Here is a 13,496-nt window from a genome sequence, read left to right on the forward strand (position 1 = left end):
AAGTTCAAATGACTAGTTTGATGCACAAGTCAGATAATTTAAGCAATGGGGTCAGTTTACCTAGAGTAGTATGTTCAAATTGTATACCAACTAGACTGGACAAAGAATGGGGGGGGGGGGATATTAAAAATTGTCCTTAAAATCAGTGATGAAGTAGATATTCGCACGAAACCTCGAGTCACCTGGTGTTACATGCAGGTTGATGTGGATCTAGCAAGGAAACTAAAAGTTTGCAGTATAAAAGAAAATTTATGGTTGTACTCGGAACTCATGCAGTGCCAGTTTAGTACTGTAATCTCGGAGTTAACCAGACTACCAATTCTACTACATTCCCCCCACAGACTAGCTTGACCCTCAGGCTCCTGGCATATTTCAACTGGTGCTCCTCCCACCCCAATGTACATTTTATTTTTACATTAAAAGTTAATTTTCACATACAAAGTAAGATTGTAGTATAGGAGAGAAAATAAATGGCTTGACAGGGAATCACACCCAGAACCCCTGCATTACTAGTCAGGTGCTCCACTTACTAATTAAGCTATCCAAGGTCCGTATAGCCCCAACTACTACATTCCTCCCAACTTTATATTCGCCCTCGAAGACGCACAACCAGATTGTTTTTGCCCCTGGCAGCTAGACTACCTGCAGTGCAGGAGTGGTCAACGGCACCAACTGTAGTTTAGGAGAGAAAATCTATGGCTGAATCCAGGACCCCTGCATTACTAGTCAGGTGCTCTAACCACTGAGCTATCCAGGCCAATATCCACTGTCTGTAGAGCACTGAATGGTACTGGAAATGGAACAGATGCATCTGTGTACCATCAATACATATTAAGGGTACCCAGACTTTTAAATGATGTGTGCTTCATCCCTGAAGAAATTAATAAGGAACTCAATTTCATAAAATTTTATTCCCCAGCTTAGGGGGTAAAACAATAATGGACAACTTCGACAAGTATACACAATGATTTCTATGGGTTGAACTAACTTACACATTGATCTTTTATCACATACATACAATATTATATACCTAGTGTCCATCAACTATATAACAATTTTTTTTCCAGCTTTTTTTATGATTCTGAAGTCGCATAAAATGACCCCTTTCTTCCATTTGATCCACCTTATCGATACACAGTCTAAAACCAAATTTAAAAAAAAAAAAAAAGAACAGATTTTAAACAAAAATCTTTGTCCAACATAGCAGATCAAAATGGCCACTGTACACCAAGTCTGCATGCATGGTACCTCAATAAATGAGAAAGACAATAGATGCAAACATCCACAGCCAAATACACTGGGATTTTTAAAAAATCCTAGTTTGCTTACTGATTTCGCCATCATATGACGTAGGTGGTTAAATGAGTTGTCGACATTTGCCAGCATATTAATATGACAATACTCTCACAACTCCATTTTTCAAATACACACAACATCTGTATACTTGTTCACTTTGCACCAAATTTTGCTCCATCATAAAAAACTTTTTCTTGAGATTACACAATAGTCTTTACCGGGAATGGCAAGGAATTCTCTACATATACATGGCAGAATAAACCAACATTGTACACCGACAACCCCTTTCTTCTTTAGCATCATCACTGGATTTGGTTTACAGATATATATATATATATATATATATATACACACACACACGAGTGCATGCATTAATTTCTAAAACTGCTTACTATCCATGATTGTCAGAATATTGAAATGTTTATATATCTAGAATTGATTCAGTTTTAAGAGTAGTTCATTTTTCAAGAGTTTGTCAATGTAGTCTGAGGCTTCCCTAATAGCACTTTATTGCATTATAAACTACAGATCAATGTTGAGGAAATCTAGGACATGTGGCACTAAAAGTGATGCCCATTCTCAACTAGCACAGACAAAAGATAACATATTGATAAAATAACTGAGTAACAAGTTTGATTTATACAATTAAAAAGAAAATACTTTTGCTTAAGTAGCAACCCAAAAACAATTCCTTGCTCTGTTCATTGTCAATCAGATAGATGTGGATAATCTTGTTAGCATAGCAACAAATTCTTAATTATTATGAGAACTGAACAGAGAAAAGGATTTTCTATTAATATCTTGCACCACCATTATCACAGAAAACAGCTTTATTTTATATCATCTTTGTAAAACTTTTTTCAAGGATACATAAAAATGTTGGTTCAAGAAAATTATGTTGTCGTTACCTCTAATTCACAATATTGAAAACTCCCAACTTTCTCTCACAGGAAGTTTGGATACAACAAATCCCGTTCATGAACCAACATTTTCACACAAAAAAGTTTTAAAAGGTGCGGAAGAAATGATTTCTTCTGCAACAATTAAAAAGTGTTTTAATAAGTTAAATTTACATGATAAAAATAAATTACTTATATACAAATAGGATAGGCAATACATTTACATAAATATATTATACTCTTATTGGTAAAATACTCCCAGACCTCTGTCTTTTAGTTTTTGCAAACCTTTCATATGCTGCCTTGGGGGAAAATTCATTTCCACGTCTTCCCAATTTTGGAATTTTTTATAACAGAATTTGCAAAAATTGTATTTACAGAAAATCCAGTGAACTCTCCTAATTAACGTACACATTTCAACTTTATCTTCTGGAATAAAACCCACACTAAATTGCACAGATAACCAAACATACAAAAATCAACAAAAAAAAGATATTAGAGAAAAATGCTGAATAACAGGTCACACCGGAAACTAACATCAGAAGACTGGGGTGGACAATGACTTCAACTGTTGGCCTGAGATATTATTTCATTTAAATCCAGCACATCCAAAAAAAAAAATCTTCATATCATTCAGCAATTCTACATAAGACAGCTTTTTCTCTTGAGATCAATATTTGCACAACAGCAAAAGATAACCCTGCAGATTTTAACAAAGTCAGTTCAGTATAGAATACTTATCCCCTAAAAATATTCATTTCAGGCAGTGAAATATTCTTAATACATACTTTTAAAAATTTGCGTAGATAACTCTCCTGATGATCATAGAATGTGTAAAAATATTTGCCTCAAACAAATTATTTTCCTCCCCCAAAAAGTGGCAAGATAACTGCTAAAGCCTACATTATACCAAAACAAAATCACTCTTCAACCTGCAAATAACTGAGTATTAATAACTGATCCAGTTCCAAATTCAATCTTTTAACAGTACTGTCTCGTTCTCACCGTGTTCTATAAATAGTCCATACTGCCACTAGATTTCACTCCGGGAAGTACGGTATGTAACAACTATGAAAACCTATCGTAAAAGGAATGGAATTCAGAATAATCATATGTACAAAAAAGTTAATCCTAAGTTCAAGAAAAGCCAGAAAATATTGTCCACTGCTCTTAGCACAACATGAAAAAAAAAATATATCAGATATTTGGCTTCAATATAAGAAAAAAAAGTTACACAACTGTACACATAAGATATGACTGTTTTTAATAGTGTTTTTAATACTCGACTCCAGACCAAAAAAAAAAAAAAACCTGCATCACCCTTTTTCAGTAGCTAACATGCTCAACTCCTTTATACACATAACAGATCTTAAAAAAATGTTGATTTTTCTCCTTCTACAAGTAATACATTCATACACAAATATTTACACAGACATACACATTTCTGAGAATAAACTGAAGAAAAAAATCTGTCCTTGATCTCTGTCATACATGCAGACTTCACATATTTTCATAGGGACTCTGAATAGGGAGATGAGTTTAATACTAATCGCTTGGAATCTACCGAGTACCCATCGCTGCCACAGCTTTCATCGGTATCACTTGGAGAACTTCCATACCCTAAAATGTCAACTTCATCTGAAAAGAGATAATTCAAAGCAATATTTTAATGCTCAGCACTTATCATCCTATCTCTTAAGCAAAGATATATTTCCTCTATTTGTTTGGTTCATAGTTTGAACATGGTAAAACAGGAATACAAACATTTCCTTATCACTGATATGACTATGTCATGTTTTCAAGTTCAGTGGGTGAAATTTCACCTTATCTCATCAACTCGCATAAGCAGATGTAGTTCTGGTCAAGAGCGTATTTTTCAAAAATGAAATGGGGAAAATTAAGAACCATTCCTTCCAGTCTCTGTCAGTCCGCACCCCCCCCCCCCCCCCCCCTTCCAATATATTTACTGTGTTGATCTTGTACATTCTCTTACATATTTATGGTGTTGTCTTGACCATATACATTGGCTCTCTCTCTCTGTTTACTTTTACTTCCTGGTTACTAGCATATGCAAGCATGAATTCCATACAAAAGCCTTCAAACGGAATAATGCAAGTCACATGTATGCTTTCAGGGATCAAAAAGAAAATTTTGTTTGCACTAACCGGTTTCAGAATTGGAGGAGGTAGTGGAGTTGGTTGTGGCACTACATTCACTGATGCTGCGTTCCTGTCGCCTGTACTGACCCTGCATGAGTGACTCCAATCTCTTTTGTAATTGTTGTTGTTCCCTTTTCAATTGCACTTTAGCTGAATGGTTCTTCTTCTCTTTGTCTTCTAACATCTATTCATTTAAAAATAGAAAGGAAAAATTTCTGTCAGGCCCATGTGTGACAGTCATTTTCAATAACCATATTATTTTAGTAACTGTACAAATTCCTCCCCTTCAATTGAATTTTGTACATGAAAGACAAAAAATTTATCCTGAAGCATTAAGTTCACAACCTTCCAAAGTTGTCAGAGGCCAATAAATTCATAAATAATATACAGTGTACAGTACTATTGGATAAACTGCACTGATAACCAGGTGAATTATTCAATTATTAAATCTCTGGGGTTCAAAATCCACCTACATCATATCAAAAGAATTTCTGAAAGTTCCTATTTCCCCGAGGGCATCAATAACTAATCAGCTGATCAGAATACTTGTTGTACATATGTTTACAACCCACTGTTAAAAAAAATTATGTCACTACAAGTGAGATAACCCTTGAAAAGATTTTATCAAGAAATTCTTATTACTCACCCTGATAAAACCTTTGGCTTTTGTTAATAATCCCAAAGTTGTGTGTCTTGAAGATTCACTCCCAACTGGGACAATGTCTTTTAATTTTTCCAAACAATACCTCAAATGTGCTCTCCTAATATTTGAAGAAGAAAGAAAAAAAAATCAGAACTACTATCAATTCTGAAACAAAATTTCTTTTAATCATTAATATCACTACACTAGAACAATTTAATTTATATACACAAAGTAAACATATATATTGATTAATTGTCCCACACAATGGTAGCAGTAAATTGGCAAGTGATTCAAATTAACTCTTCCTCATGCAAGGCTGAACTTCAAAGAACAACACAAGTATCCTGTTAGATTTTTAGTGTGTGTGCATTATTTGTAAAATTCTTACACTACATAGGAAACAGACTGTTTTTCTATTAGCTAGCTCAAGGTCATTTGGTAGGGTCATTCTAACCCACTTCATAATCAGTTACTTGATAACCCCCGTCAAAACACAGTATGTAAGCAGCCAACACTTATCTATTTATATAACAAGAGAAAAACATAATTTTGCAGGCTTCACTATTACTCCAGTAACTACATATATTGACTAGCAGTTCTCTAAATTATTCTGCTGGCCAACAATACACAATGCTGTTGATTAAGTGTTCTCCAGTAAAGTTACGCCCACTTGAGATATAAAAAGAATCTGGGTCAAGTTCAGTTATGTGCAAACCAAGCTTTGGCTAGGGGAATTTTTTAAATGTTTTGATCATGTGATCTGCCTCATACTATCAAATTTTTGTAGTGTTGGCCGACATGCCCCACATCGAGTCAAAATGAGTTTGTAACTTACCTATTTTTTTCTAATTCGTTGTGAGTGGATCTGAAAAATACATTAAATTTCATTTACTCACTTGATTAAACTCCCATTTTTTATACTTTCCTGAATGTAAAAAAACAACAACAAACAACCAAAACACACAACAACAAACAAAATCATCCACGCTAAATTTTCATTGCACATGCAGCCGTTTACAGTTTTCTTAAATAATAAATTCCTTTAGAACTCTCATCTAGATGGGGCTTAAACTGGATTTAGGAATAAAGTCCAAACCACCTAAACGACACCTTGTGCATTTCCTGCACTGAAGTTTGCAGTGGCACATAGTTTCTGACTAACTTAGAAAATAACTTCACTTTTTCTTTTAAAATTCACAATATCACAAGTACTGCAATTGCAAATTTGGTCCTACGGTTCGAAAAAAATATTGCTACACCTGTCCCGAACCAGCAGATGTTTTTTGGCGGTTCTTCAACGATCCTAAAAAATCATCTAATTAAATTTTTAAAATGGACCTTTAAAATCATAAAGAATAAATTTGATATGATTGCGGTTTTCGTTTGTCCGAATAGAATATCCAAGATTTTATCTACATGCCAATGTTCATATGTGCGCCTTTTCCCTAAACGACCGTTACTACGTGCCTTACAGTTGGACAACAGAGCCTTTGTCCTGCAGATCCTTTGACGACAGATTAAATTATTTTGAGTATACAATTTTATCATACATCAATACATTATATTCCACTTTACAAATTTCGCCAACGAAATCAATATTTGCAAATTTTCTTCGAAAACATTTTTGTTTTGAAATTTCTCAAAACCAAGATGGCGAAGTAGGTCAAATGAACAGTCGGCAGGAGGCTAATTTCAACTACGAAATATGCACTAATCACAATAAATAAAAAACAAATTCTGAAGAAAAATCATTATTTAATAATAAAATAAACAATTTACTATATCAAATAAATAATCAGAACTAAAATGCAGTTGCAAAAGGAAATAATTTCTTTGATTATGTCAGCTGATTTCAAAATGGCGACTGCTTCGTGGTTAACACGTGAAAGCTGAGTAATCAACAAACTGAAAGAATTCTCCATACCTATTTCCCTGAGATTTCTTTGGTTTTGTTTTCTTTTTACTGGCTAAATATTCCGGCATAGGTGCAGTGGAAGCATAACCATGCTCAGCCTCTGAAATAGATCAATCCATGTGAACTCACACGTACTCCTCTTTCTGAACTGTCAAAAATTAAACACTTCCAAATGACGTGGCGAAACACAAATTCAACATTTTTTTCAATATTTACCTCTTTCTCTCCTATCCAGATACTCTGCAGCTTGAATTAATTGTTCGATATTAAAAACACTGCTACTTTCCATCTTCTAATTCAGAATATACAGAAACACTTGTTATCCCTTTGACAGTTCTCGTTTGTTTTGCCCGAGTACACGTTGAGGCAGTCAACGCAGGGTTTGTTTACCTGCTAGCGCAGTGCGTCAGCAAAACGAATTTCATTGGATAAAAATCTCATCATGACCTTTCTATTTACCAATGAAAGATGGCGTTACAATGAGGTTAGTAGGGAATATAAACCACACCCATTTTACCATATATGGGTGAATAGGTGTATTTGGTAGTAAATGCACAATCGATTCACATAGGCCTAAAACTAGTAAGCAATCGTGAAATTGTTCAGTCATGAAGAACGCACAGAGTTTAACGTATTCAGCCGAAAATGCAACGTTAGGCCTAGTATGATAGAATATCACCAAATTTTAAGGAGGTCGATATTTGAGAACTGGAGCCCAAAATCAGATAGAACGCGACAATGATACATGTTTCTAATTACGATATACGGATGCGATCTCTCGAGATTTTATGCTCGTTTTTCTTTTTACAGAGCGGAATTTGTATCGTGACAAAATGTTGTTTAGATTTAATGTCGTGTTATAAACATGCAACAATATATACACAGTACTACAAACTGTGTGAGCAGCATCACAGTAAATTTGTCAATAACAAGATGTCTGGATCTGAATCTGAGAGAGGGGTATAATTACTCATATGTATGGACTTCTCCGATTCCATTTATATCAAACCTGATAACTATGTCAATTTAATTGATATGATTTGGATAATGTTTATCATTTATATGTAATTTACGGCTACATTCTATCTATATGCATGTACGCCATTTAAAGATTGGTGCCTTTAAAATCTTGTTCAATGTGAAGCATCCTCTCGTATATAGTGAGAGTAGATAGAATTAATTAAAATGGTTGAATTTGGTATAATGTGTCTAGAACACATTTTAGCTATTGTGATACAGATTTAGAATATATTGTGGTATATATTAGGATGTGCATACAAAATATTCACCGTTCATAATCCCAAGCATCAGTAACGATTCTTACAGTCTGTAATATTGTCGTTTAGTCTATACTTTTTTTTTTAGATAAAATGTCATTTACGCAAACCCATTAATCATTTGTATGAATAATCATTTCTCGTATTGGGCTTTCGGCTCACACATGCACACATTTGTATTGAAACAGGAGGAAATGTGGACGGCGAAAGACGTAGTAGGTTGTGTGAGCTTGGTAAAACATATTATTGTGACAATAAATTTCATTTTATAGTACAATGTTTACTGATTTGAGAATGCAGAATCTGAAAGACTTCTTTTTTAAAAAACCAAACTGTGTGAAAGTTGAAGTGTTCAAAATGTAAAAGAACTTTTATAAAAAGGAACATTATACATGTATAAAACCTAACGGCTCGGGAGAATATAAACTTTGACAGGAAATGTGAGTCCATATACCCTGCCAAGAACCCCTATTCATTAACTAATGGTATATAGCTTCAACGAGAAGTACCAATTGAAATACTAGATTTTTATATGCTGTACTTGCATATATTGTAGATATTATTGTTTATTGTTGGTTGTTTGTGAAAGAAATAAAGAACTTTGAAGAAATTTCCCCTGTTTTCAATTATTTCAAAGATTTACGTTTCATAATCTGGTAACTTTTTCAGTTTTATTGATATGATTTTAGAAGTGTCTATTTTAATACAACAGGTTTACATACACCATTGATTGAAATGTTCACCTGAAATGTACACCTGTTAGATTTCAGTCGATGTGGTGCATCCTCTCGTACAGGCATGGTAGATAAATCAATTTGAATGGTTAAATTTGGCATAATGTGTCATAAATACACATTGTGAAACAGATGTAAAATTCCTGTAGAGTATTTAAGCATCAATACAACTATACAACTAAATGAAATCCAAGCTAATTGAAGTACGCTATGTTCTGTAACCTAGCACGTAAACAACTAACGATTATACATAAATTACGCTTTGCTGATTACATTGTAATTATGATTTATATATAGATCGATAACTCAACGTGTGCATTTAATCAGCGCACGTGCAAACTTAACAAAACTATTTTTCAAAACCAGATGCGAACATGTCATTACAATATAAGCCTGATACTTTAAGTTTGAATTGAATCAAATTAAACGTAACAGCAATTAATTTGTGTACAAGTAGGTGATATTAATATAAGTTTCCGCTCTCCAATTATAAACTGTGTCTGCCATCACGAATTGTCTCGTTGCGTCTATATAGGTTAGGATGTGTACGTAATAGTACCTATAAACTGACCTTTCTAAAATTATTTACTTCTATCTTTAACAGTACCCCCAATTAATAAATGCACATGGCTAAAATTTCGCATTGAATGCAGCGCGAAAAAAAAAACTCGACAGAACCATATCATACTTCATATGAGATTTGAGGAAATGAGAAACACAATTTTTCATTATTTTTTTAATTTATCATTGTTTTGTTACAAGAACAAACATGCATGAAATAATCAGAAGATACAATAAGTGGTGCATGGAGAGTTATACTGAAGAAAATACTGCAAAATAGTTCGTTTAATGCAAGATTTGAAGTTTTAGATATAATTGGCTGTAAGAAATCCAAGTTCTTCCAAATTAAAATAAACTGTCATACCCGATTTTGAAGTACATAAGATTAGTCAATGGTTTTGATATACCGATAGCTTCCTTTTCCATCAAACGTTTTTATGTCACCCTTACAACATTCTGTGTGTAACGTTTGTCACAAATTCTACTGCAGGTCAGAAAGTTTCATTGTCTTTAAAGTCTGTTGTTTCTAAAAACAGCTACAAGTAAACGATTTGAAACAGCAAACTATTTAATATTTACGAATTTCCCGAGTAATAAAATCCACTTTATAGAATCTCATCACTACAAAAAAAAAAAAAAAAAACTCATTAAAAAGTAAAAACAATCCTGATAAGTGATACATGTATTCATAATTTAGACTGATTTCACACTTTGATGAGAAATGCTCGTACGTTGTGTTTGATTCACTCCCCCCGTGATCATTGAGCGGAATCTACAAGAACAGGTTTTCGTGATCACTTTGATCAATACCTGCAATAAGTCGACCATACTTTCTATAAATTAACAGACACAATGTGACGTGAATACCGGGTATGATACATCTGATTTAATTAAGATGAACAAGCGATTTTGGAATATGAGTTTGACCATAACCACCCGCCTTACACATCGTAACGACACGGTGAACTAGAAAATAGAGTTCATAATCCTCAAAGTTATCGATTGTCATTATTCTGAAAGAGCGTTTTTCTATCTGAATATCTACATTTCCCATGTTTTAACTTTGGAAACTTTATATATTACTACGATAGCATTTCCTCATGAACTCGCTGCAGCTGTACACAATGCGCGTATGAATACATAACTATATATGTTGAAGGGCCTTACAGCATAAGTTCAACGGAAGACAGAGCGCGGGATATACGTAGTCCGCCAAAGGGGCTTGCTCCGTTTTTAAAAAAAAAAAACGTTGTTAAAACATGGTATTGTTATACATTTTTTAAACGGGAGCAAGCCCCTGTGGTCCCGCAGATGAATGGCTGCACGGAAACAGTCTATCTTTGCATACATGTTTCTTTCATATCCAGGTGGTTCTAGTCAACTTCAGTTTTAGAAGAAGAAGAAGAAATTATTTTTGAGTTCTCAGTGTTTCACGTGGTTTGAAACACTTCTACTGTTCATAGTGCCGAGAGGTTGTAAATCTGGGGGGGGGGGGGGGGGGGGGGGGGGGGAACGAATGTCGAGGAATTTCAAACGGAACACAGTACTCGCTAATGGTGTTGGTGTGGAGTTAGGCCTCCATTTTGAGCCACTGCTTGTCAGACATGTCGTCTAACGTTATAACATTCGATCTTCCAAACTTCACAGAAAGGAGGAACTTTGTTGTTTAATGTTTACACATGTATAACAAAGGAATATCACAAATGCCGACATTGATGGCTGAATGGGGAAAACACAATCAAATTTTGATTTTCGTCATATTCATGGATACCAAGGTTATTGAACTTATATAACCTTAACCTTAGTTATAACTTAGTACGATGCACAATGATTCCGAAAGATGTTTTTACTTTATGTCGCTTTTTCTGGCAGAGTATACTGCAATATTTGTATTATTCGTTAGAATTTAGAGTGATTAATTATAACGATTGTGAGTAGTTTTATAGAGTGAGTAGTTATAACGATTGTGTGTATAGTTTTATAGAGTGAGTAATTATAACGATTGTGAGTAGTTTTATAGAGTGAGTAGTTATAACGATTGTGAGTAGTTTTATAGAGTGAGTAATTATAACGATCGTGAGTAGTTTTATAGAGTGAGTAATTATAACGATTGTGAGTAGTTTTATAGAGTGAGTAGTTATAACGATTGTGAGTAGTTTTATAGAGTGAGTAATTATAACGATTGTGAGTAGTTTTATAGAGTGAGTAGTTATAACGATTGTGAGTAGTTTATAGTATAAGTTTATAGTATAAGTTTGAATTTCTTTACGAATTAAATTTCAGACTTTGAAGAAAAACCTTAAATGTTTTACGGAAATCGTATTTTTGTTGTTTAAAATATATTTGTATTAAATTTACAGTATAGTTCATTGCTCAGTAGATATTTTTTCAAATAAAATGAAAAAAGGAATATCTTTTTGATGTCAGTTCATTTCATTGAGAAATAGAACTATCCTTGATTTCATTTTTAAAAAAAGATTTTCTCAATCCGGTAAGCCGACGGAGGTCCCGTGTCGCGACAGGCGTTAGCACGTTAAAGAACCCTCACTGCGACGGCCCTGAGCGCTAAGCATTTTTTTGGTGGTACTTCACCTAGAATTGGTGACGTCTCAATATAAGTGAAGAATTCTCGACGGGACGTAAAACAACCTAATCCAACCTTGCCGATATATAAGGTCAATCGTTACTCAGGATAATTAGTCTCTGAAGATACAGTTTTCTAGCGAACATGCAAACATTTAAATTTCTTATTGATACAGTCAGATTTTAAAATGTAAATAATATTTCACTTCTTTGAAAGAGTTGAGCTGTCTTTTATTTCAGTGCATGCTTTTTGGCAAGGTTTAATTGAATTAGAGCAATAGTTTAATGCATGAAATTGATCATGACGTTTAAACAGCAGCCTGGCAAAGTGCACAAAGGCCCCTGAACGACGGTTTAATAGAACGAATTCTTGGCTTTTTCCGATTTGGGTTTTGGGGGAGGGGTCATAGGAAGGTGATAGTAGGCCTGGAAGTGTGACCTGATGTGAACCCGAAGCCTTCAGAAAATGTGTCATTACAATATTTAAAACTTCTGGAAAGCTAGTCATATGGTTAGCAGCATGTGATCAGGCTGCTTGATTTGTGCAATATGTTAGAGCAGAAGACAAATAAAACGCTGTCAGAGATGTTGTGAAGTAATTAAAGAAAAAAGAGGGAAATCAAACAGCCTGTTTGTCATTTTTAGTACAAGTTTTCAATTAAAAATCTCCTTAAATCTAAAATATACATTGTATACACATGTAATTGCATGTAGACATATTATTTTAGCTAAATTCTCACATTCATCTCATTTAAACCTCTGTGATATTGCAAGAAAAATTCACCTCCGAAACGAGAGGCAATCACACAGCCCACATAACGATCTTACGAGATTGGCACAATTGCATTCACCTTAAATAACCCCGTGTCCACCCGTTGTACACGAGAAAGCCAAATATTTTTTCAAGAGCACACATGAAAAACATGTCCCCTGCTTCTAAATGCATTGACTTTAGAATATAGGTCAGATCGATTTCAGGTGTAGCATGTATTGCGGAATCTTTTCAATTCTTCGGCATCGGCTGGTTACGGTTAAGCCAGTGACCGGTTAGCAGGTGACCCAAATGGTCAGGGGAACTGATAATAGCCGAACCCTGGCCACCAGGTACACACACTATCACTGCTTGTGGAGACCGGTACGACAGAATAACACCAACGCTACGCAGCTTAATTATATACAAATGTACGTTTCCTACCCATAAAACCCGACACTCCCACTCTCCCCTTCCCGATGGAATCAACATTTAATGTAAATGATATGTAATTTAAAAACAAAAAGTGAAAAAAAAAAAGTAAATTAGTTTCACAATTTAATCAATCATAAAGCACTTGAAATTTAAAAAAAAAAAACCCCACACAGGAATTGAATTGAGTCTGACGTGAAGGGGAAGTATACAATTTCGAAAATCAAAAGATCACCAATTTCCGAT

The 13,496-nt window shown here is 34.3% G+C and overlaps 1 protein-coding gene across 1 annotated transcript; it reads right to left on the minus strand.

Moving 5' to 3' along the window:
• Nucleotides 1-892: 892 nt before the first annotated feature.
• LOC125657807 (max dimerization protein 1-like) lies at nt 893-7,320 on the minus strand. Its single transcript, XM_048888589.2, has 6 exons — nt 7,129-7,320; nt 6,922-7,012; nt 5,833-5,862; nt 5,001-5,115; nt 4,361-4,538; nt 893-3,833 (listed from the first exon to the last, which is right to left on the minus strand). Exons 1-6 carry the CDS (start codon nt 7,199-7,201, stop codon nt 3,706-3,708), a joined length of 615 nt encoding a protein of 204 aa, XP_048744546.1. The 5' UTR covers nt 7,202-7,320; the 3' UTR covers nt 893-3,705.
• Between the last annotated feature and the right edge of the window lie 6,176 nt (nt 7,321-13,496).

Source organism: Ostrea edulis, chromosome 9 (genome assembly GCF_947568905.1).
Source record: "Ostrea edulis chromosome 9, xbOstEdul1.1, whole genome shotgun sequence".
Taxonomy (NCBI): domain Eukaryota; kingdom Metazoa; phylum Mollusca; class Bivalvia; order Ostreida; family Ostreidae; genus Ostrea; species Ostrea edulis.